Below are 27,176 nucleotides of genomic sequence, written 5' to 3' on the forward strand. Positions count from 1 at the left end.
TGTCCTTTGTTCCTTATGTTCACTACATTCATGATGCAACATTATACACGACTGCTTTTGTATAGCTTTTGAAGCACTGTGGGTACTTATATTTTTACAGTACACAGAGACACCTCCTGATCTCAATGCTGCTTTTAATGTTTTCTCTGTATGAAACATCCCCATGGATTTACATAATTATTTTCTCTAAGACAAGATGAAAATGTAGATGCTGGAGTGGATCCCCTTTTACTCTGTCCAGTTCCACCAACAACAGCCATGTGCAATCAAACACAATCTTATGTCAGGAGACAGAAAAGCTGCATTATTTGTTTTGTTGTTGACATTTTGGAAAATACACTTATTTGCATTCTGGCAAACAGTGTGATGATGAGATGAGAAGGGCGAACACACTTCTGCAGTCAGAAGGGAACAAAATCCACCTCTCAGCACCTTCAAAATCTCACTAATTAACATTTAACAAGTTACACAAACAAGTACAAATCATAAGAGTAAAAATAACTGACGGTGGGTTATATGGCAGACTATTTCTTGACTGCTAACCGTAGCTACCTGGAGTCTCTGCCAGTTGGTGAATTTTGTTATCTTCAGACTTGGACTGCCTGTTTCTAGTCTTTGTATTGAACTAAGCTAAGCAGCTGCTGACTGTTGCTTCACGTTTAATGGAAAGATATGAGATTCTTATTTCTCAAGATGGGAAACTCAACTACAAAGTCCACAGTCTCTGGAGTAAATTAAACAAGATCTGAGAAGCAGTTCAATAATTTGCGTTTCATTTCTGCAAAATGAGAAAAAACCTACAAAACACACTGACGGGTTTCTTTGTTCAGTCTATTCACTGTTTCTGTGTGAGTTCATTATTTGTTTTCATTGGTGCAATGCTGTATTTTCAAAATCTTTTCAGTAAGATAATTTAGATCTTGGGTGGGAACGTTTTATTTCTACAAGCCAAAATTGAGGCTTTCATTATTTTACCAACCAAATAACAGAAGATACAAGAAAACTTCCAAATGATGGTTGATTAACTTCCAAAGAGGCTGGTGAAGCAAACTAGCTTGTCATCATACATGATTCAGCTATCAGTTGACAGCAATTTCCTACACCGCTTAAGTTTCATGTTCATTGATATTTCAGTCATTCCCCATCTTCTGCATTAATTCATTTTCATTTTCCTATTCCTTTAAGTCATAAGTAAAGTAGATAAAGTCCTGTGTGGCTCAGTGGGTTTGGCATGGCACTCTCAAAGCCCAGGGCTAAGCATTTGCGTTCCATGGGTGGGGGGGGTCATTTTCCTTCATTCCAAAGAAGTATACCACCAGCAAATGGTGCTTTTATTGAAACATTTTCATTGTGGGAACAAAGGTTACAGGGCCAACGGGACCTCGCCTGCAATGCAAAGGGTACAGTGCAAGGCATACAGTGTTCTCTGAACCACATACATTCTACATGAGAGAAAGGTCACATGAGCGCTTACCTTTGTAGAAGCACTCCTCACTGTGCATGATGGTAATCCTGTGTCCTCTGAGACAGGAGGCCCGGTGCAGCTCACAATGGTTTTGGTACAGCTTCCCATCTGAACCGCACACAGGTTTATAGTGTGGTTTACAGTGATCCAAACACTTACACTCCCCTTGGTCAGTCTCATGGTTGACCACACAGTGACGGCCCAAACCACAATACTTGTGTTCACATGGACCCAGAAAGCCACTGTGTGCCATTAAACCTGCAGAAAACACAGAAAAAAATGTTATATTTCTGTCTGGCTACAACAGGTGATCTGTCGATGCCAGAACAGATCAAGAGCTCATGTTAAAGCTGCAGCAAAAATTAGTGCAAAGGTGCTATGGTAATGCAAGGAATTCATGCAAGGGCTGAAAGTGCCCAAAAACTCTTGAAAGTTTGCAAAGTCATCAGAAGTGGTGAAAAATTGTATATTTTATGGATCTTCTGGCTGGTTGACTGATTCTGCAAAATCTCCATGAAGTAGCCTTGGTGGTATGTGTCATCTGTATGTACAAAATTTGGTATGCACAAGTGAAATCCTAAAACTCAGAACAAAAGTCTCTTGGCTTTATGATCTAAACCCAAAGTATTTCAGCCATTTTCAATTTAGAATAGAATATTTGTGCTGATTTCGTAATTTACAGGTACTGCATTTAAGCAAATTTTAAATTTTAAACAATTTTTTTCTCCGGAATTAACAAAATCACTCAAATCTAAAGATACGTTAATGAAAATTTCAACTATTGATGAGTGTGGCCATGGCATGAAATTCAATATTTTGTCAAATAACAAGAGGAGATTTTTTTAAATCAGCTGTCCAGGGTCAAAACTGCCCCAAACCTCACATGTTTTGTAAGAGTTCTGGCCTGGAGACATGTGCATGGTATTCATCGTTTTACACTTTGATGTACTACACCCAGTGGGTTGACCAGATCCACCTGAAATGTGGTCAGAAAAGCCTTAAGATCTTGGTGATGCTCTATTGTGAGAATTTTCATTGAACAAGGTTACCCTGGAGTCATGGCAAATATTGATGTTAAGCTTTGAAACAGGAAATTGTTCAACCTTGGGTGCATTTTGTTTAATCCGCCCGAAATTTTTACCTGTTGGAGATCTACATGCCAATTAAGAGTCATAGTCATTGTCACACCTAATCGAGCCAGAAAGCAAACCTTCTGTTACAATCATTGATTTACATTAAATTTTCATGGTGTGTTTTACACTTGACTTATTCGGACAAGTAGTGGAAGCAATGTTCAACTCCATTATGTAGTGTCAAATAAACACAATTCAGATTCAAATCGTGTTAAACAGCCAGTGTCCAGTTATGAAGACACAGCTGCTGCACGTCCCAGTGTGCACAAAGGTGTGAGGGGTCCATTTAAAGCTGCTTGTAGCTTTAATTATAGGTTGGATCTCATTCATGATGTTTTAGTCTCATCAGTGTCTCAGGGAGTCCCCATCAATACCGGATAGTGTTCTTCTCAACTCACAAAGTGACAGTAAAATCCATAAATTCACCACAAGGTCACTACAAAGCACCCACTGTCGGAATGATTTTAAAAAGTCTGTTCACTTCAACCCTAATATCATTCAATATGCAATGCAAGCAAGACGTCGCATTTTGTCGTTTGATATTTGCGCATGTGGAAGCAAGACCAGGAGAATGAAGTGCATCTTAATCGAATCACTTTATATTAACTAGCAGAGAGAAACATGTGTGAGCATGTGTAACCTGTTATGTAGTGTCAATGGGAAGATCTCGGGCTGTCTCAGGTTACATCCCATGTTGAACAGGAAACCCTCACCATATCTGCTCTACCTCTGATTGTTTATTCATGGAGACTTTGACTTCCAAGAGCTTTTCCAAAACAGTTGAGAGTGAGTAGAGCACACTTGGTAAACTTATGACAACAAATGTGCAACAGAAATGTACACATGCCCAAAAAACGGAAGAATCATTTCTGCACTGTGCTACATCTAACAATAACTTTCATTATTAATTAATTTGCAGATTATTTTGTTGATTCAGATATTAATTGCATAGTCCATAATTCAACAGAAAACAGAGAAAAGCGCAGCAATGAGTAGATGTAGAGAGTACAAAGTGACATCATTAAACATCTTCATACAGAATATATCATTGAAATATTCACTGAAAATGTATTTTATTTGTTTTCCAGAACATTTCAGCGTTTCCTACATTAAACCAAAGTGTCTGTGTTATCTAAGTCTATCTTGTCTAACCAAAAGTGTAAACCAAAAGTGTAACTAAAAAACACAACCTTTCCTGATCCTTAACTTGTGCTTTTGTTGCTCGCCATCAAAGACCAGAGTCTGGAGTCGACCTCACCCCAACCACCTAACACTGACTCCAGCGAGGAGCATAAAAGTAGTATTCCATTCACTTCTGGTCACTCCTGGCTCCATGTGCCTAAATGGTAGCCAACAAACCAATAAGTAACATCACAGTGGCTTCACCCAACATTTTATTGACAACTTCTGAAAGTGACCTTCACATTATAGAGCAATGCCAGGGCTGAAGTGTTGGGGGTTTGAAATGAAAGGTTAAGGTTAAATGGAATGTGGGTAATGCGTCCTTGAGCAAGACATTTAGTGAAAGCCTGCATCAGGGGTGCGGTTCTGCAGCAGACCCTGAACTCTGATCACTGTGTGTAGGAGGCAAGAAAAGGAAAATTTCTCAATGGGAATTAGTGCAGTAGCAGGACAAAAAGGTGACAGCAGAGCCAAACATTGCAGCTTGTCTTGTGTTTCAACAGCAGCTGGGAAGGGAAATACTATACGAATTCTTAAACATTCTGATAGACTGCAGGGTTGTAGGGGTGCTCTGTTAACAAAAGGTTTAATGAAAGCAAGATTTTCCTTTAAGAAATGATCAGTATGATTTTCTCGAGGACAGGACTCTATTGTAGCCTGCCATTTCAACCTGTATGAACACTAATACGTCTTGACAGGCCACAGATCGGTGTGTACAGTAACCGATGAACCACATCAAATGTATCGGCTATCTAACAGCAGCTGGCTTACTCTTAGATTGCCCTTTGGAATAGTACTCAAGGGGTGGAGGGGTATAATGAGCAGTGAAAAAAGAAAAAGAGAGAGAAAAAAACTTGTAACCATCAGAGCAAATGTTTCTCAAGGCTGTACTGTTACATAAAGTTATGAGCATAAGGGACTGCTGGCAGTATCTACAGAGAAAATGATGACGGCTTTTTCTACTGCTTGTTCTATTTGTGAAAAGGTCACTGTATTCACAAGTCTTGCTGTCCTTTACAAAAGTAATATGATTATATATAAAATATATATCTCAACATTTCCTTTTTGTAATAGCACGCCAAGAAAAGCATTTTATTCAATGATCGCAAAGCTTAAAGCGTTCACTCAAGAAAACAGATCCTGATTTATTATTATTATTTTTGTTATTATTTAATGAACACAGTGAAATTCAAACATACGGTAAGAAACTGTTCATGTTTTGTAATTATGACAGGATCACACAAAGGAGACATGCCTCCTCTGGTTTGACAATGGAAATGAGATCAGGGTGTCTTACATTTGGCCTAAACTATTGTGGCTAGCAAAGACGTAAACCCACTCTGGGTTATGTTTTCTGCTTTTCCAAAATATTATTCAACCATGACAAAGTCTTACTCCAGAACTCCCAAAGTGCAGATAGATCACATTTACTATTATATCAAATTAATATCTTGTTCATTTTTTATGGATTCTATACATTGCCTCACATTTTTATTCATCAGTAGTTTTGTTAAAATGTGAAAAAAAAATCAGAGCTTGTGCTAACATTCATCAGGCGGTCAGACAGATAACTCCAGATGGAATAATAAACATTGTAACAGCAGACTGTCATTTATCAGCAAATTTTGTCATATTTCCAGCGCAAGGCAACATTCTAGCATCTGTGGTCACGTTTAGGAAAACCAAAACACTGTACAGCTGGGAAATGATGTGGTACTTGACTGAAACATTGATCAAGTCAATCCTGGCATGAATCATTGGATGGGACGGAAACCCAAGCCTCTGGTGTTCAGGTCATGTTAATTCTATATACAGCAACACAAATCAACCTCCTTCACTGCTGAACAATGTCACAACAGCATGTAATGGTGCCATATAGGTTCCCCAAAAAAATATTAGCAATGCAAATCAGTTACACATGATTGTAATTTTTGCAGTTTAGGTTTACTTAACATAAGAGTGACCAACTCTAAAACTGTTGTGGAAAGAATAAAAACAATAATAACCGAGGAGCATACAAACTGGCATCCACAAACTTTACTCCCACACTGCACGCAATTTGTTTTTCACCACTGACCAATAAATATTGACTAGGAAGTGTCACTTTGCTGCATTAATTACATTCTATGATGCATTTGGCTTTGAGCTGAATGTTCGCCTGATATATCGACTCACACCAAACGGCCAAGCAAATGGATACAGCAGTGACATAGAGCTGCTTATGTCTAATGCATTTCACATTTCACATGAAGCTAGTATACCCACCTGCCTATAATCACATGTTTAAAGGCCATGAGAGCAGAGACCACTGAGAAATCAAATCCAAATATTAAATCCTGAAAATTAAATTTGTTCATGACTATCTGTGCAAAGTGTTGGCAGTTGGACGGTAGGGTATACAAAGTGACTTAAAGTGTTGCATCCCTAACATCTCCCCTCACACAGTCATGCATTATCCTCTTGCTGTCACAGAGGATTTAGACGAGATACAAGTGTGCACACTGTGACCTGATTGGAGCCAGTCAATTTGCTAGTTTATTAAATCCCTGCGGTGTCCTGGCATAATGATTATTTGGTGTATTTGTGTCGCACAGACAGGCATCCTCTACCACCAGCGGGGTCAGCGAAGGGCGCAGCCATTTGTTATCAGTATGCACATCCAACAGTCCGGTCATCAGCTGACATCAGAGACAAATGAGGGATTGTGCACAGCCATTCATTTATTGACGACCTCTTACTCTTTTTCAGAGCATGGACAAAAATACATGATGCGCAGTGTTCAGTGTGAACCTGAAGGTTGTTATGAAGATTTCTGAACTGTAGTGGTGTGTGACTGTAAACACCTGCTAGGAACATAGATGATCATGGTACGAGTGGAGGCCGTGTAATTTAGTGTATTGCTCAAGGATATTTCAGCACAGCATACAAAAGAGAATGCTATATCACAGTGTGATGAAACTGTATGATGAGCTGGAGTGTAGTGGCACTTTCGTTCTTCTGTTGCATATAAGAGCGAAGTTTATTTTTCACCACTGACTGCAAACTGTTTGAAAGGTTTGTTATCCAGACTATCCAACATTTATGTTGTTTATGAGGTTGTTATTTTTTAATTAAGCTTTATACCATAATATTAAAACTGCAACATACTACACATTACTCGATTACAGTTAAATATAATCATCGCAATCAAAAAAAAAAAACACTGCTGACAAAAACTCCATAATTACTGTACATCTTTAATTTAACATTTACATTTCTACAGAAAATCCTACATTAAGCAAATTGCAAACTGATAACCTAGTCGACCAAGTTCTGTAATAACAATAAATCATTAAAAACTTGTAGAATGTAGAAGAGATTTATGTGTGAAAAAAAATTAGTCTGAGTTGTCTCATTAAAAACAAAGCAGGCAGAAAATGTTGACCTTTAGTCAGAGCGTGTTTGCAACACCAGGGTCCTGACGTATGTGACTCCAGTCTGCATCTTTTGAAGGGCATCATCCTTCGATGCATGCATAATGAGGTGAACACTGTGTAAAAGGATAACAGACGTACTTGGACATGGTCGACATGATCAGATTGTCATTGCAGATGGATCAAAGCCTCACTATCACAGAAAAAGACAAGCCTGGAAAATAAAGCAGTATAATTGAAACTGTCCTCTATTGTTACAACCTGCTCTCTTTGTAAACCCAGTAGAGCTTCCGTCTGATATCTCACGCTGAATCTGAAGGTTTGCAAACATTTAGGCAAAATGTCCCAGTGTTTTGAAGCACATTCACTCTCGGACATCCGTCTGTTTTGCAACAAGACATCCTGTGAGCCTTTCTATTTCTGGCATGGCTTTTTCTTAACTTCCTAAACTAAGAATGTTCGTCGGGTATCCATCTGATGTTTTCCATTACAGCAGCTCATAGTCCTGAGGGACAGAGCAAAGTGTGGTAAACAACAGTCAGAGGCTCAAAGCTTACTCGGTGCACCGAGTTAAGCTCGCCCTCAAGGCCCATGAACGAGAACAAGGCGATGCAAATCAGAATAAACTACGACTAAAACAATGCTAAAACCTTGCATTGCACATAAACAATGTCACATTCCCTCACACCGGCTGACACTTTGCTCAATTAAGGTTTTTAAAAAGTCTCGGCAGATGCTGAGCAGGTACATAAGGCTGTGTGGTGAGCCGCTCATACTGTAACATGGAAGTATTTACAGTGGCGGCAGTAGTCAAGTGTATTTTTAGCCAACCTGTTGTCATGCAAACAGAAAATTTAATGTATTCACAGCTAAAGATATGACGTCATTCAAGCCTCTCAAACAATGACTGAATTAAACTGCAAACATTAGCAGTGACTCCGGGAACAGCAAGCTACTGAATGTCACCAATTTGTTGACAATAAATTGCTTGTGACATATTTATGGAGAAAGCAGTCTAATGGCCTGGAGCAGGCTGCTTTTTTAACCAACTTCAGTGGTAGTTATGCACAAAAATGTAGATTACAATTTTAGATTTAGATTACAATACAAAAAGTACTGCCTGAAGAGTAAACTTGTAACCAGGAGAGGATTTTGAATAAGGAGACAACCAGGTGTAATTGATGCCCATGCCAAATACAACAATACATTTTGTTATGTTTTAACTGTATGATTTGTCTTTCGGCTGTCAATTCAATATCGTACCCAAAAAGCTGCACCGCCAAAAGGATGCGCACTGAAAGTAAAATTAAGCTTGAAGAAATCTTTCTGACTTCCACATTTTACTTTGTGAAACTACTTGATAGTTTACTCAGCTCCCACATTTAAAACTATACGGTTCCTGTGTCTAATGGAAAGTTCAGCTTCACTTAATTACACATGCATGTGTAAATATGCATAATTATCACTTTTTCACACTCAGCTGTCAATTTAGAAAGCCCCCCCTGTTTTGAAATGAGCAGATATATTCAACAACTGCACTAGAAGTATTTTTGGCAATGATCATTTGGTTAAAAACTGCTGTCTGGTGATAATGAGTGTCAGAGAGGCAGTTAGTTTTAGCTTAGTTATTTTCAACTCCTTGCCAAGTCAAACACTCTCTTCTGTTAGCCTCCAAGGTGTAGACCTGCTGAAAGACCTGCATCCATCAGCAGCGTTACAGAGGTGCTGTGTTATCACCTGCTGAAATGTACTCCCTCTCCTACCTTCGACGTATGCTAATTGCCACACTGTGGCAACACTTTTACTCCTGGTGGCATAAACAACTCGTGAACATTTTATGAGAAGCTATTTGAGGCATAAGAGCTTTTTCAACCCCCCTTGGAGCTGAAGAACCCACTATGTTTAAAACATTTATGACTTCCCTTCCACCTCAATGAGTCCATAGTCCTTCCTTCGAAATGCAAAGTACGAGTTCTAAAAATAAAAGTTTCATTTCGTGCTTGATATCTAGTAAGTTCATGTGTTTTTAATCAATATTAACTCACAATGCAATAAACATGTGCTATTTTAGAGCTGGTTTCATATTATGTGGTTGCACAGTTTTTCTCCTAAGTTGACTAGCACTGCTGATTCTGCCATTTTTGTTTTTCTTCATGAAGTTAACTGCACGTGAACAGAGGACAAAGTCTTAGTATCATTAATAAAGGGAAAGGCCAATTTCTTTTAACGAAAACTGACCTCTGCAAACTGCCGATCTGAAACACTGCCAGTTTGCTTTCTAACTATAAAAAATGTAACACTCATGGTAGAGAGACAGCATTTGCATTCACAGTTAAGACGTTTAACTGGTGGACAAGATGACTGAACAGTGAAATGCAATTTCAGTTAAAGCGGCCACTGTAAAAAAATCAGACGGTCAAAGTCTAAACATGCTGACAGGAGTATCAGCAAAACATTCTCCTGTGTTCTTCAGATCATCTCAACAGAAAGGATAGGTACAGCAAGAGGAAAATTGTGATGTTTATACAAGACGAGAACATTTTCCATGCAGGTGTGATAGGACAAAGGGGTGTTTACTAATGGACATCCATCATGTAGGTTTCTACAAACACAGCTGAGTTGTAAAAAGGTAACATTTTATTAATAAAATTAACATAGTGTAAATAAAAATTAAAACTAGATAAATAAACTGCATGCGGGGTATTCTCCAGCTTGTCAGTGGTTCACAAAGGTATTATTAGCCACACTCTGGCTGTCTTCTGCAGTGCCTATTAAAAATACCCCCTACCCACTATGGACTTTTTTATATATTTTCTTGTAGTAATACAATGAATCACAGTTGAGTGATCAGGCTTCTATGACACTGATCCACAAGGGAGATGAATAAAAACATCAAATCCTTGTTTTCCCCACAGTTTTGGATGTATAAAAAAAGGGTCTATTATATGTGTCAGCACTTTTTTTCTGGAACATCAATGTGCCCATTACTCTCTCAACTGTGATTTTTTAAGCTGTATTATGGTATTTTTCTATTTATACTAACTGCATGTCTGGTTGAAATATGCTGAAAATGTAAATTTGTAGCTGTGCTGAGCAAGGTGTGTGCATGTGCAGTGTTATTTTTGCTCTGTTTTTCGCTTTCCTTATCCCAATGCAAAAACTTACTGTAGACCTAGTATAACAAACAGAGATTACGCCCTTACAGAAAAATGGGACAAAATGGGACAAAGCTACAGTGTAAATACAAAGCAATATAACTGCTGTCATTACAAAACAAAAACAAATATAAAGTCACAATTAACAAAACTGGCAATTTGGAATAGTAATTTACTTTGACATGCAGTGAAGCATATTTCGCATACTCATATTTATGACAACAAGTTTCATAATTTTAAAGTGACCGTATTTTAAAGATTTAATCAAACATGTAATCAAGTAATTATCGGCAATGTTTGCTATGTTACACATTTTTTCAAGGATAATATGGGCTGTTTAGATAGATGCTTATTTTTCCTAATCTGATTATGTAGTCCGATGACATGTAATCTGTTACCACTCAACCCTCTAATTCTGTATAACCACTTGCTTAGCTATATTCTATTGCCTTTAAGCTGTAGAAAACACAATGTGGGCGAGACACCAGCTAATGGGATAAAATCTACCCTGCATATCTATTGCTCTACCGTATCTGCTTTTTACTGAGTTACTATACTTGTTACTTTTTCCTTTCAGGTTTTACAACACAGTGTCATAAAGGAAGTGAACTCACCACTTACATGTGCCTCGGCAGATGCTATAACATCTACACATATTCAGTTTTTGCAGTGGGTACACACAGGTTACACTACTTACTCTGTAATGGATATGATGTGAAACGCAGTCACGTGAGATACTTGAGTCGTTATCAAAAAAAAAAAAGAATACAAAAATGTACTCAACTGCAGTAAAAAGACTAAAAGAAATGTGCTGCTTCCACCCTTTTACAGTTTGCATATGTGCTGGTCCCTGGCTGAGTGCATGTGCTGCAGAGTGAATATGAGAGCACCTGGCATCCACTTGGCAACTTTCCGTCCCATTTCATTCCCTCGCCTAATGACTGAACGTGGGCTCTGCTCCTCTCTCATTCCGTCCACATCAGGATGCAGCACTGAGAGCGCTTCCACCAACAACCCCATCTATCAGACATCGCAGACTAATTGTAAGCACACCACACTACTCCATTACTACTTCACATTACAGTGAGCTGTCCGGTTGGTTCTTTCCTTATCTGATGTTTTGTGTTGGCTTCCTCTTTTGTGGCAGTGGTTTTGAGATGACTGTGTGGATGTGAACCACTGTGTGTATTTTTAAGGATCAAATATTAAGATACATAGATAAGGAATCACTCACAAAGCATGAACACTTTAACCAATAATAGGTATAAAGATTTTCTTAGGTTGGTTTGGAGGAATAAGAAAATGTAGGTCTTTGATTTAAACCAGAATTAGATTCAAGTAAAAATAGCGGACCAATGAAATGCTTTTGGGTGTGAATCGCCTCATCTTTTTCCACTAATTCAGCTAAGTGTGAGTTTAAGGTTATTTAACAACAAGGATGTAGACTTTAGGGCAACATTTATTTCAGGAAGGAGCCAACTGCTCTGTATACATACACTGTATAGACAAAAGTATTTGGACATGTGACTATTACACCAACAAGGACTTCTGTGACATTGCATTCTAAATACCTAGACAGCTTTGCAGCTGTAGCAGCTTCCACTCCTCTGGAAAGGCTTTCCACAAGATTTTGAGGATTTTTGCCCATTCATCTATTCCATGCAGTAAAGCATTTGTGAGGTCAGACACTGATGTTGCACCAAAAGGCCTGACTCACACTCTCTGTTCCAGTTCATTCCAAAGGTGTTGGATGGGGTTGAGATCAGGGTTCTGTGTGGGCCAGTCAAGATCTTCCACACCAAACTCATCCAGCCATGTCTTTATGGAGCTTTGCTTTGTGCACTGGAACACAGTCATGCTGGATTAGATAAAGGTCTTCTACAAACTGTTGCCACAAAGTTGGAAGCACAGCATTGTCCAAAATGTCTTGGTATGCTGAAGCATTAAGATTTCCCTTCACTGGAAGTAAGGGGCCTAATCCCTGAAAAAAACAGCCCCATATCACATCTGAATTCAATAATAAAGAGGTATGTCCCGATACTTTAGTCTATATAGTGTCTTTTGTGTGCGTATTGAATAGGTTTAGTTTTCTAATGACATCTTTGTTCATAATGGCTGTGATTTTCCGTCCCTGGATCAAATATTTCTATGGTTAAGGACCACACAAGGATAAGGTATTTTCAGAAGAGAGTCTCTCAGAAATGTAAACAGAAAATAAATCGATTTAGCACGCCCCTAAATTTATACCTATCATCTAATTCTTGATGTGCTTGCTTTTTGCAAGTGGCATTCCTAAACAACTAATAATTTACAATATAAGATCAAAGCTACTTCATAATCACAACTTTGTTCTGCCCTGCTATCAAATAAGAGTAACAGTCATTTTTTCCCTCAGAGTGATAGATATTTGATTCTGTAATGAAACTGTCATGGTGTTTTGTCTGGTGCTTTCCCCCGATTGAAAAGCTAAAGAGGGAGATCAAGGCTTTTGTTAGCCTTCTGAGGGTTATACTGTTTAAACTCAAAAGGGGGATTTTTTAGAGGGAAAAAGGGGATCCATTGTCACAAAAAATAGGAGATAAACTGAATGCAGTAGGGGTTAAAGCACATTCTTCTCATGTTGACAAAAAACAACAGTAAATATATATATATATATATATATATATATATATATATATATATATATATTTTACCATCATGAAACAGACAAAAGATCATCTAAGATTTCAGCTCAAAAACGGAAAAATTGCAACTGTGTCTCCCCCGTCCCACCGGCCACCCCTCAAACTACAGCGATAAGATGAACCCCTACATGCAAACAGTGATACTAACAATGGGAAAAAAAGGGAGCTTTGAAAGATAATCTGGAATCTGTCTCAGGTAGAGACATTAAGACCTTAGTTGTTTTCACTCATTCATGCTTCCAAAATTTACCCCAAATGCTGCCTTAGATATTAAAGCTACTGTCATTGCTGTCAGGCGATTAATGTCAAGTTCTGTGAGGAAGTTGGATGAAGACTTCTGAGAAATCTTTTTCATCCTTGCACTTGTAGCCATGAAACTTAACTTTCATTTTGGACAGCAGGAAATAATGAAATAGTTATACGTGAATGGAATGAGTGGATCGCTCACATGTGTAGAGTTCTTTCATGTTAGGACATTGATGCACCCCTGCCGTTCAGATAAAAAGTATATTAAAGTTAATCCTGGCAGAGAGCAGAAACTGTTCTTCAAGATAATGTTCCTTCCTATGATCACTGTGTTGACCTTCAGATGGAAAAAAAAAGCACTTCTATTGCCAAGCCTTCATCATTATCCACTGTAAGTACCATGGGATCATGCAGATCACTTAGAATTATTGATGAATCTCAATTAGATTCGTCTCACTCCATTTAATTCTACATATTCACGAGATGGTTTGCCAAAAATTATGGGTATCAACATCCTGGGAGTCATTATACACTGAAGATGAGTGTTGATGGTAATACTGTTGATCTTACTAAGTGCGCAGCACGTTATGCTTCCTTTGGCAGTACTGATGGTCACCATGACACCTATCACTCTCTTTTTTTTTACCCTTGTGTGTGTTATTATTTTCAAAAAAGCAGTTTAACATTCTTTGCAAGTTCATTAAGCATTTCAAAGGCCTGAAAATAAATTGCATGCCATAAGAGTTTACTACTGCATGACTCACAAACATTATTGTTAAGGCTTAGGATAGTCAATCAGCCAGCCAGTGATAACTCACTCTCAAAGCTAGGACCCAGACTGCTGTGATCTCAAGCTTTTGAATAATTGGGATTCTGAATCTCTAGAATAAAACCAGGAGAATGAAAAGAAATGATGGCACCTCATGAAGCAGGCACTGGAGATAACAGTGAATTTCCTACAACAGAATGGGACTGCAGTGTTTTAGATGTTGCATGAGTTCATAAAATCAGTCTTCCATTAATCTTAAGGGGAGCAGCTCCAAACTACTCAAGCAGATGCACCATTCTGTTGCTGAAGAAGATTTTATTCTATTTTTTTAGCCAAAGAGCAAAGGCAACTAACTTGCTGTTAAAAATGTGTATCCAGGGGTGAGAGCAGCAGAAACATCCAATTTAATCGGCATTTAAAAAAACACTATTTGAACAATAATTTCTCACAGATTGTAGCTCATTAGAAATCTGTGCTCAGGCAGGAAGCATTTGAGCCATTCAAATTATGGTTCACAAGATGCAGAGTCCTGCTGGTTTAGATTCTAGTCATTTAATTAGGGACTGACTTACACCTGCGGGACACCAGGTGAGTGCAGTTAATGAGCAGGTACAGTGGAAAACTACTGTGCACTACATCACACTATTCAAAAAATCAAGCTAATTTAAGATACAAGCTGACAACTCCGAGGAGACTTTCCTCAAAACCCAGAAGAAAGCATTACGTGGCATGAAATTAGGACAGTTTGACAGGTGTATTTTGTCACAGGAGAAATGCATCTGTGTATCTAATAACATCATCAATAATTTTAAGATACTATATGTCAGTAAGCCAAACCACTGAACCAGTATCCAAAACACCAGGGTTTTCTTTTGAATTATTGAATGTGTTTGTTTGTTTGTTTTATGATGTGGGTGAGCCTTTTTAAGCTGATTCGCAAAAAAAGATATGAAACTATTAAATTAAAACTGAACATGAGAACATGTAGTTCAAAACATCCTAACCAGAAAGCTAACCAGAAAGTTCTGTGGGAATTCAAAACAAAAATCTTTTTTTTTCCTTCTTCTTCTGGTTTTTAACATGGCGGCTCATCTAAGCCTGTCAGTGGTGCCCATAAGCAGATGGTGCAGTGTAGTCCCACAGTCTCTAAAACCATCTTTTCTCATCCTTCCCAGGAAAAGACTACACATTCCATGACACTACATTAACTTGATTAAAACTTACTGTATGAAAGGTATTACAAATTAAATTGAGGCAAACCAGTGAAAGGTTAGATGGAAAAACAGGGATTCTTCCAATAATTCTGTCTGAGAAAAGTGCAGTGCAAGGCAGCATTTGCTGCTTCTCACTACACGCCTGTGAAGAGTTATTAAAACTGTAACCCAGGCCCAGGGGGTGGTGTGTAATTTTAGAATTAATATACAATTTAGAGCTTGGTGTTTGCAGCTTCTGAATTATTCAGATGTACTTCTGCTATGTGCTTGCGTCTGGGGGGGGGGGGGGGGGGGGGGTAAGGCAGCTGCTATGCATACAAATTAACATATTATGTCAGTATATGAAAGAATGGGAGACAACAGATTAGAGGAACATAAACACTGGTGCCAGGCAACAAAACAAGATGTTTGCTCTTGTGCAGAGTTCAAACCTGAAAGGTTGCACCATACTAATGGAAATAGGCTGATATTACACTGTATCTGTGGGGAAATCTTTCTTCAGTGGCCATATTCATGTGCATGAAGAAGTCTGTTCTTCACGTAGTTACTCAGTGCACCTACATACGTCAACACACATCCTCCGGTCATAAGAAAATTGATTTAAATGCTAAATACTTTCTCATCATACCTCCAGGGCATTTGTACATGTAAAGGACAGGGGAACATGAAAGTATAAATGAGAAAAAGAGAAATCAGAGCAGAACATTCTGGTTGACAAACTGGTTGACAAACTTGTGCAAAGAGAAACTTTACGATGAACCACGACTTCCACAAATCTTTGGCTTTTCTCGCTTTGTAAACTTCATCAAGTTGTGCATTTGGTGCATCTGGTAGTCTCGAGAAAAACCACCTGCAGAGTCACTAAAGTCAAATAATAAATTAAAATCATTAATCTACAGTTGTTATAAGCTGTTAAAGTCAAGTTAATACAAATAATTGCACTAAAGCATTCAAGCCTTTCTCACGAAACATATAAGTAGTTTCCACTGATGTTAAAAACATAACAATGTTGTTATTCTCGTTGTGAAGCAAAAGAAAACGAAGAAGGAAGAAGAGGAATAACTCACACGTGTCATGTGTGGTTGTTTGTAACTGTTGTTGCCATGCACTGAAAATCTCACTGACCACCCAGCTACACTTTTCTGTCACAATTACATGATTTATGGAAGTGAAGTAGTATTTAGGTGTGGTCCATCTGTCCAAGATGATGGAGAGTGTCTCATGATATGGACATCGTGCTGTTTCTAGTGTTTCCCCACTCCCCCCACTATGCCTGAAAAGATCGCAGTAAAAATCATTAATTTATTAAAAAAACAACAGCAAAAATTTGAATCTGAGCTTGTCTGGAGTTGCTACTACTGTCAAGCTAATAAAAAGTCACACTAAAATTGTCCTTTTCTCATCGTTCTGTGAGCAGCCGTGATCTGATTTTATGCTGCACACGGCATGAGCTTGCCAACAGCAGGACACAATGAAAGGAGTTGGAGGTGTGCAGTCTGTCGCCTGCAGCTCTTCATCCAACAGCTCACTGTGGCTGCTCCTTTCTTGTTCCATTAACCCCACCATATTTCAAACAGATCCACTGTCAAAAAATGCAGAAAATGACTGATGTCTCATTGAGAAGATGCACTTTTGATATAGTGGCAAGCCCACATAGCATTTCCTGTGACTATTTCATAATAAAAGACAGCTTAAGCAATGCGAGGTAAAAGCTTTTAGTGTGAAGCTGCAGCAGTAGGTTTGCATTAGCAGTAAATTAATAGAGCTTTTTTTATGGGACTGTCACTGCCTGATTTGTAATTCTGCAAAAAAATGAAAATGGAATGAAAATCTCTGAGATTATTACTTTAACTTGGTACATGAACAAATTGTGTCAATTGTTGAAATAACAGGAATTTGGGACAAGGTCTGTTAGCACCAGCATTAATGTTAAAGTCTCTCGTTTGCACACTGTGCTACCACAAGTCATTACTCATAACAGCACTGCCACCACTGCTGCTTTTTACATGTAATGAGGAAGGTAAGACTGATAGATAAGATACTTATTTGTCCCTGTGAGGGAACTGGTGTGCAGTGCAATCATGAGGCATGTCATCACAACATCACAAAAGTCATACTTGTACACATATACACAAACCTTGCACAACAAATTAGATGTAAGACAAATAAATAAGTAAATAAAAGTTCCATCAGGTATTTTATATGGCAAAATCAGTCTATTTATTCCATAAAATTGCATTTCACCGACAGCCCAAGGACTTGCTGCAGCCTGCATAACAAGCTGGGGTAGTGTGGCCCTAACACATTCTGGGAGTCCAATTATAGAGCATCCTGGAAAATGGCTGGCATTTTTCTGTCTTTGTCTCTTCTGTGTTGACATTCAGTTAGAGTTTATAGGGCAGTGCATTCCCTCGATCTGTAATTATTTTTATTTTATTTTATTTCATTCATTTTTATTTTTTTTGTTTTCTCATCCACACTAAATGTAAGAATATAATGTGCACACATCCATTTTCTAAACTGCTCATCCTGTTCAGCGTTGCGACACAGATTGGGGAGGGTACTCCCTGGACAGATTCCCAGTCTATCACAGGGCAAGCCGTATTACAGCTTCAGGCAATTGAACACATTCAAGTATGTACAATATGTATGACTACAGAGCAAGAGTGAGAGGGAATTCATCCATCTAAAATAAAACAAACAATCGGGTGATTTCGAATTTTAGGAACTGAACAATAATGAGAGTGTGCTGCAGGAGTTTTAAATCAGCCTGCTCTCTACCAGTACTTCACCTTTTTGTGAATATTAACTGGATCACTGTCCTCTGTTCAGCTGCTGTCTCCACTCATTTCGGTTTGTTCGATGTCCGTTCAGAACGTAGCTGGTGACGTAGCTTGTAAAATTGAAGTTTTAAGGCTAAATTGACCTCAGTTGTGTAATAATGAGAAGCCTCCAATGTACGGGGTGATGCTTGAATTATTTATGATTTTCTCTACAGTTCACTTGCCTTCTTGTTATCAGGGCTGGAAATGAGTTTGCTGAAAACTAGCCAAAGTGAGATCTCCCCTCTCGGCTTACAGAACATGGCGCATTAAAGTGAATCACAGCAGACAGCTGGGGCCGCCCTTTATGGTAATGCACCCTCTACAATTACTGCTTCGACCTTCCCCGGTGAAGAAAAATGGGGAGACGTCCATTTAGTGGCCCTTTCAAACACTTAGTGGCAGACATGTTGGGCAGCAGGACCACCTTTTGCCTGACATTGACATTGTTTAAAGGAGACAGAGAAGACATTAGAAAGGTGACAGGTTGACGGAGGAGATGCATCTATCAAACAGCAAGAGGACCATAGCGCATTAATGCAACCACATCGCCCTGTGCCACACTAAATGCTTGGGTATAATGGTGCCTAATACAGCTGTAACTACAGGTTATTATTTTTAAAGTGATGATTATAAAATTTGAATAAATAGTGAAACTCCTCACAACTTCCCAGCATTTTGAAATTGTATTATTTGTCAATCCAAAGTTGAAAGTTCAACTGCAAGGATATAAAATCGAGAAAAGCCACAAGAACCAGCATTGATAGAGACATTTACAGAAGATGTAAGTTGGAAATGCATTTTCAAGCAAGAGTTCACAGATTACCTCGTCTCAAATTATGTGATAGTGTTATCTTGGTCATCTATAATTGTAAACTTTTCAAATCTGGACTGTTAGTTGAACAAAATAATAACACTAAACTTAAATATATCTACCCAATTAATTAAGATAACAAATTGGCAGATTAATTTATTAGTAGTACAGGAATAGAATCTGTAAAAAACATAACACTGATTTACTGAACAGCAGTTTCATTAGTCATTTTAAAATTAGGTTTCTTATATCCACCAGTCATATTTATTGGGACTTAAGGAATTCAGCACATTTGTTTGTATTTGATAGAAGAAGGTGGTTATTTAAAAGCTGTGTATCTCACTGTGGAGGAGGGTAGGAGGATGTAAGCCCAGAGAAAGTCTCACGACCATAACTCAAATAAATGTTTAAAACATTGACAAGCGTACAAAACGTGTTTGTTAGGGCTGAGAGCTGAACTGCTCTTTTTGGTATTAAAAGGTAAATCCATCATCCAGAATTCCACCTTAAACTTTTCAAATAGCTTGTATGGGGAAATATAATTCATTCACTTTTCATGCATTAAGCACCTTGTGAGCACCTTCAGTTATTTTGTCCATTACACAAAACTTCATCAAACCAGGCTGCAGGAAATGAAATTGCAGCGGAACAATAACTACCTACTGATGCAGGGGCAGAGACGTTCACAAGGATGCTCCAAAGCACAAAGGCTACACTCAAATCTATATTTCAGACTTCACACTAAGGGATGTTGCCCAAAACTGCAGCCAATATAAAATAATATAAAATATGACATAGCAAAAGAGGGCATACTGTGCATACTGCATACCCCTGTGGACCACTGCCCACACTGAAGCTGACACATCTTCTACCGCTATTTACACACACAATGATGAAACGTTTTCCTGTAAGATACCATATTGATGATGAGGCTTTAGGTGACTCGAACCACAACATTGTTTCCCAACGTCTGTTCAAGCTCGCTCATGACTCATAGATGTTACAGCACTACAACACTTTACTCTGGTGTGAAACAATATGTATTTCTACCTTTTGGACACATGCATCAGTGGCTGGTGATTTTCACAGTGAGAAACTCACCGCTATCCAAACAAGAACCAGGTCAAGTGAAAAACAGAGCAGAACACCACAGCAAATGTCTCCACCACAACGTGGCTGTTGCAATTATCTCGCGGCATCTTCATGTTGAGTCAAACCAACTGCTTGAAAAAGCAGACCATAGAGTGCTGTGTTCCTTCTGAATCTGGTGTTTCTTTCTATTAAAAAAATACAATACATAAATCCTTTACACCATGAGCAGTCCGAAAGATCCCACAACAGATGTGCGTGAGCCGTACTGTGGCCTTCATCGGACAGGTTGTGTACATTGCATTTCATGAGAGGGGACGGAAAAGGTAGGAATGAGAAACGAAAACTCACCCTTTATCTTCAAACTCTCAGGGATCCCATCCTGCTGGAACAAAGAGAAAAAGGAGAAGAGTTATAATAAACCACCAGATCAAAGTTTCAACGACATGTACAGAAACCTGTTTTTATTTAGGTGGACAAGTTAAGTTCTTGAACCTTGTATTGTCAAAACTGTATTCTGTAGAACACCTGATTCGTAATCAACTCACTTTGAAAATGGAGTGTTTAATTGAGATCATAAGTCAGTGCACGCATGAAGCTGTATGATTTCACTCGGACTGTGAGAACTTGCCAGACACGATTTTTGAGTGGCAATTAATGATGCATTGATAAGTCCGACATTAATGTGCCATTAAGTGAAGTGGTCATTTGCCTCTCTTCAAGCAGAACGATAAACCTTTCAGCTGGTTACCATAGCCACATCCTCTAAGAATATTCTAGTTTTTCTTCTCTTTTCTTCTTGCTCATATTGTGTTATTTTAGCTGCATGCTGTCATAATCATTATTTTTTACTTTTCTCCTTCTTTTCAAATTAGTAATTGTATCCTTCTCTTTCTAAGATCAGATGTCTGTATTTTCCTTTCAGGAATCTTGCAGGACTTTTTTTAAGTCAGGTCAGTTTCATTAATATATCCTGAACCCTTTATCACTTGAGCAAAGTAGCAGTTCAAAATTTTCCCCATATTTCCCCGTATTTGACAAAAATAAATAAATAAATAAATAAGAAAGAGAGTCGCTCAAATAAATTTAAAGAAGAGCAAATAATCGTGACCCCTTGAGAGGGTGCACTATAAAATCTGCTGTATTTAGAGGATGCACAGTAGAAAACGCTGTTATCAGGACTACTATTCTCGGCGTGCAGCTGCTCCCCACAAAACCATGAATAGGAAAGGCATAAATATTTGATTTCTCTACAGTGAAATCTGCATAGCTCATCCTTCTCGTTCTTGTACAGAAAATCCAGAGTCTCTTTCTACCAGCTCGGGCTCTGTGGTGTTATGAAGGAGATGCATTATGCAACAGGTCTACAGTCAATAATGAACAGTGGTCCCTGACGGCCAACTGAAAATAGAAGACTGTCCAACTCCTGAGCTTGCAGTGAAAATGTTGTACATTATGTTGATGAATATGTTCAATTGAATCTAACTAAATTAGCAGACTATTGAATACAGTATTTTACATATAGGCTATACGGATAATTGTATCCAAGGGATCTCCCCAGTTAAAAATTAATTTGAATGCAAGAATATTTCAGCTCAACTTATATTTTTTATTACTACATTCTGTGTCATTGTGCACTATTATCTGTGACATTTTCTCTATATTGCCATTGCAATACTTTCAGTAATATTGCACTGAGTCTGCACACTTGCATTAATAACTCCCGCTACTGCTAATGAGACCCAGAAGACAGAGTGCCCACATAAGCAATAACATACTTTTAACAAGTCTTAAGTTGGGCTTAGAGACTTCCTGCTGCTGTTTAATACAACTGTTGATGTTTACAATAAAATACTACCATGTCAGTTATAATTACTCAGACTAAGTCATCACAAGCAAAAGTTCATACTCATAGAAACACAACTGCCTCAAAAAACACTTATCATAAATAGCATTTTTAGAATATGGGTTGCAACTAACAATTATTTAATTAATTACACTCTCAATAACCTTTTCGATCAATTGATTGATCAGACAATAAAATGTCAGAAAATAGTGAAACACCTCCACGTGCCGTCTTCCTAAAGCACATTTTTCTGATCGACAGTCCAAAACACAAAGATGCAGCACAGAGAAAGAAATGAGAAGACGAAAAGCTAATTCTTAGAAGTTTTGATTGATAAATGAATTGAGCGATTCATGAATTGTTTTTTTATTTTATCAGCTCGTAATTTTTTCCACTTTACATTTTGGAGTACAAAGGTCAGTCGTCGTTGCATATGCTCCGAAATAAGTGGATGACTTTAATGCCTGGTGATATCTCCTCAGGTGTAAAAGCACTAGTTATACTTACTCAGCTTATGGTGTTGAGTTAAAACTTGAGATGATATGAAACTATAAAATAAATTTAAGTTAAACAATATGACCTGGTAGCAGGGTGTCCCTGCACATCATCTCTCTTGATGTTTTAAAAAACATTGTTGACTAGCAACCCAGTAGGCCCAAATCACTGAAAACACCTGTGGCTCACTGACATTCTTCGTATCCCCCCGACTCTCTGGAGGAGGTGACATTTCGAATTGCACTACAGGTAGGGAAGATATCAAATGAGCCTTATTTGCATATGGCAGACAGTGTTCACACTTCATTTGTTTGAAGAGAGTGATTTCCCCAGGGCCACTGGAAGGCCTGTCTCTGCTGCTCTGAGACTCTGGGGACGAGGAAGCACCCAGCTGTACAACCTGTGGTTCATCTGCCCCAGTCACAGCTAGCTGGTTGACCGCCCACATCTCCCTCTCTGGTTTTATCTCTCAACACCCCCCGCCCCCACCCTCCTTTTCCTCTCTCCTTCCTGCTTCAGATCTCTCATCCCTCACTCCTCCACATTGTCAACTTTCAAGTACACTTCAGTTTGTAACATATAACTGCAATTTGCAACATATCTGTATGACAAGTGAGTAGAATACACAGCACACCATCCTATCAGCAAGGCTGGATCTGTCTTTCAGGCCTAGTTCAGCCAGATAGTGCTGGGTGATAAACAACACAGCTCCTTCATTCACTTCAAAGTGACCGCGGCTTTGGGAAAGCAGAGGTGCTGATGCAGAAGTCTCTGGAAAAACATTGTACCTGGCTCTATATATATATATATTTTTTTTTAAATTGAAGTAAAAAGACACTTTTTTATCACAAAGAGGGCTGCAAATGTCCTAATGGTTATTTTACAGTTTTATTACCTAATATTATTACCTATTTTCTCAGCTGAAGTGGCACTGAACAGTCTCTTGCTCAGCAGCTGTCTTGCCAAGGCTTTGTTTGAACATAATATGGTAAAATGAAGCAGAAATGTTGATATGATTCACATGAAACACACATCGACTGTTTGGCAAAACATACAACGTGAACATCTTGTCCTAACTGGATTCATTTGCAATATGTCCCATCAAAGTCTTCGTGAGGCAGAATGGAAGTCAGGATGCTGCATGAACTAAACAAATATTTTGGTAGCTCATATAAAGTCATTTTTCTTTCTATGCTGTTTTTCATTCTGTAGTTGCACATTGCACACTGTCCACCTTCTTTACCCGTGGCAACAAGACAACACCAGTCCAGATCCTTTCATATTTTTAACAACATATTTTTTAACACTGTAAAAAGTCACCATATCTGTAACAAGTAGTAAAATAAGTAACAAGCCAAAGCACAGCAAACATAAGCATGCAGCAGAATAGACTAATCCAGGTTAACACCGGCATGAACACTGACATCTTGTTATTGTTATAGCAGATTGGCTCCATACAGCTTCTGCTTTTTCAGCCCCTGTGGAGACTTCACACAAGCTGGTTACCTCAGCCTCAGGCTGGCTGCCATTTGAAAGTAGGCAGCTCATCAAGATGAGTGACAGGGGTTGGGGCTAAAACTGACCAGCTGAGGAGGAGGAGGAGGGTGGAAACAGCATTGACAGTTGTAACACTGAGCCAAACATTGCTGACTGAAGCTACAGTACATCAGGCTGTTTCTTGTTAATTTTGTTTAATTTCTGCTATTTCTCCCTTTTCCTGTATCTTTATCTCAGTCTCATTTGCACATCCCCCTCCCACTCTCTCCCGCCCTCTCTTTCTCTGCTTATCCCCTGTTAATCTAGATTTGCCATGTGGCCAAGCCAGTGCTGGATGAATGTGGCTTTGCACACTGTTGTCCTTGCCTCCATTTTGTTTGTCCTGACATAACAGCTTGATGTCAGAGCAAATAAAACAAGATTCCAAAAATTTCACAAATTGCACAGTGAATTTCTTAATCACTCTTACAGTGAAAAGGAAGTGCTTGAATCAAATAAAATTGCATAAGATATATTCTCTTTGTAATATGAGTTTGACAACAGTTAACAATGACTTTGAGTATTATTACCATTATACTCAATTATAATTAGGATAGATTCTGGTGGCCAGGCTCTGTGTCCTATACCTGACCCCATGTGGAGGATTTCACAGTGAATTTCTGAAACAATACCAAGGGAATTATGGAACATGTGACCAGCTGTTTATGGCCGAGTGCCTCCTGGTGATTGAAGTCTTTGTGAGGAAAGCTTATAAAGGTCGTATCCGATCCTGTTACCCTTGTCAAACACTGTCCTTCAAAGCAAAGAAGGAGGCATGGCATTAACATGGCCACTGGAGTGTCGCAGCGTGTGGCGGAAAGCTCAAAGGATGTTCTGAACATTTCTCAAAATGTGCAAATGCGGTAATTAATGCAATTACGTCGTTCAGGAAAATTATAATTGTTTTCGTACTTTCACGTTCTATTAATGATGAATGTGGGAGGCATTTAATTAAAATGTTATGCAAACCAGATTTCTTTTTTACATTCAATTGCTGTCATTTTTAAACGCTAGAGATTTTGACTTCCTACTGTCCTTTAAAAAGTACAAACAGAATTAAACATGTGAGGCGTCAATGATATCCGGAAACTTATTACTGCTTTTCCACAATCAGTGCATATCTCATTTTGAAACAACTGTTCTTTAATGCTGCTCATTCAGCTGCAGCAGAGAAAATTCTCTAAGCAACAAAAAAGCTGTTGACAGATTTTGGAAAAGTTCTTGCAATGTGGTCATTTTTCACCAAAGGGCTGTACTTTTCCATGGCCTCTTTTGACAGGCGGATAGATGAGCAGAGTTTACCTCTGTCCTCTCACAGGATGAATTGTAACGGTATGCAGATGCTGTAATGACATTTCTCTGCAGTGTAATCACAGCGCCTGGCACATTAATTTCATTGCAGTGGAAAAGCACATACATCACTTTTGTAGCGTCTTGTCAAATTCTCGCAACATGTGGACATACATTACTTTAATTATTAACGTCACTCTGGTTCCAAACCAGGGCAGTAAAAAGAGAGAGCGAAACTAGCTAGTTTCAGCAAGAGATAATACACTCAGGGGAAGGGGCGCTGTGAGTGACAGGGGCCTTAAAAATTAATAGAGCATTTTTTTTTTCAACAGGAAATCATTGAGCTCTCATCATTAATAGAATGTTTCATTTAAATGTACAAATAAAAGTAACCATTCCTTTTTCTTTTCTTGAGAAAAGACAGCATGTCACCCGGTTCTCACTAAGAAAGGTGGGTGCGGTGTAGTGAGTGGAGGAAATTAACCTGTTAGTTTAGTTCATAGGCTACTTTTGCTCCTTGATCATTTCTTACTTAATATTCGCTCAGAAAATTCAAACTGTTTACATTTCATTTCTCTTTTAGCCAATATTTAAACAAGGTAGGCGAACATTAACACGACTTTCACACTATTTCAACTGTCATTGCCCCTGATGCCTTGTGTCAGGCTAAACAGATGCAGATTTAGGATCAGCAGCTGTGTCTCCCGCATCCCCACGCACCTCCCAATGAACCAGTCCTGCTACCTATTGTAAGAAAGTTAAGTAAAAATTGCTATTTTTGTACTGTTTGTTTCATAATTTGGGCAAAGTGGCATTTAAAAAAAACCATTTGAGCATGGTCAGTTTGCAAAGTGGTTCTAAGATTTTCACACTGGCGTTTAAACAAGCCTCACAAGTAAAAGAACTCCAGTTTTATCTGGGCACGCATCCCTCCTAACCTAGACACTGTAGATCACATGTGTCAAACTCAAGGCCCGCAGGCCACATCCGGCCCGGCGAGCTCATTTCATATAGATCTATTATTATTGTGACCTATGGCCCGCCAATATGAAGCGCTGATAACACACGAACTACAGGTCCCATAATGCAGCGCAACTGCCGCCTTACCTTACTATTGGCTACCTGGGAACATTCCCGCGTCAATCAAGTCGAGCTCTGTTGCCTTATACAAGCGAGACTGTTGATTTTGTTGGCCTAGCTTGCTCTTTTACGATTACTTTCAGCACAACAACAACGTCTCTACTTGCGCAATTAGCGCACTGCTCCCTCCTGTCGGAAAACGGTCACGACACGCTCATCTGTGCCGCCCCGGGCTCGAAAGAGTGATGTATCGGAGTGGGAAAACCGCAGTGCATTGTGGGCTTTTCAGGCAACTGAAAAGTGTGTTTACGCCTGCTGCTTGCATGATACTGCTCTTGTGTTCTGTTGTTTTGTTTCAACAAGTTAAAACATGGTGCCGACGTTAACTGCCACAGTCGTTCACATGATCGCTTCGGTAAAATAAACGATCGGGTGAGTTTTTTTTCTCATTTCCTACGTTCACGCAAACCCAAGGACGTCGGATCTGTGAGCTAACAAGGAGACACCGAATGGCCTGGAGAGCAGCCGTGAGACGACCAAACATCACTTTCAGTACAATCACCCGACACATGTTGGTGTGTTCACGGCATTTTTACACTGGTGTTGGTGGTGTTTTTCTGAAAACAAAATGAATGGCTGGCTTTCTTCCTCTGCTTATTTCTGTTTATCCGTAACATGTCATTGATAAGTCAGGCACAAAATCTCCTGATCTGCTACTTGCTCATATGGTGACAAACACCAGGCCTGCGCTTTACAAAGAAAGTTAATGAAACTATGCCTGATGGTGATAATAAATATTGTAGTTCACTAGCAATATATAAAACTATATTCCAACTACTTTAATTGAGCCATAATAAGTCCTCTGTGAGATCATGCCATTTACTCAAGCAATAATGTCTTGCAAGTCTTTTCAGCTTATTACAAACATTCTTGTGAGAAAGTT

General features: G+C 38.8%; 1 protein-coding gene across 4 annotated transcripts in view; it reads right to left on the reverse strand.

Moving 5' to 3' along the window:
• fstl5 (follistatin-like 5) overlaps window positions 1-27,176 on the reverse strand; it is a 148,589-nt gene that overhangs the window by 97,228 nt on the left and 24,185 nt on the right. For 2 of the 4 annotated variants that reach the window (XM_046406169.1, XM_046406171.1), the window contains exons 3-4: window positions 20,338-20,368; window positions 1,475-1,723 (exon numbers count right to left, since the gene is read on the reverse strand). In XM_046406169.1, the coding sequence (XP_046262125.1) occupies window positions 1,475-1,723; window positions 20,338-20,368 (280 nt within the window). Of the gene's footprint in view, window positions 1-1,474; window positions 1,724-20,337; window positions 20,372-27,176 lie in introns of all 4 variants that reach the window. The other 2 variants (XM_046406168.1, XM_046406170.1) reach the window with 1 other exon arrangement.

This window comes from Scatophagus argus, chromosome 12, assembly GCF_020382885.2.
Source record: "Scatophagus argus isolate fScaArg1 chromosome 12, fScaArg1.pri, whole genome shotgun sequence".
In the NCBI taxonomy this organism is placed as follows: Eukaryota; Metazoa; Chordata; class Actinopteri; family Scatophagidae; genus Scatophagus; species Scatophagus argus.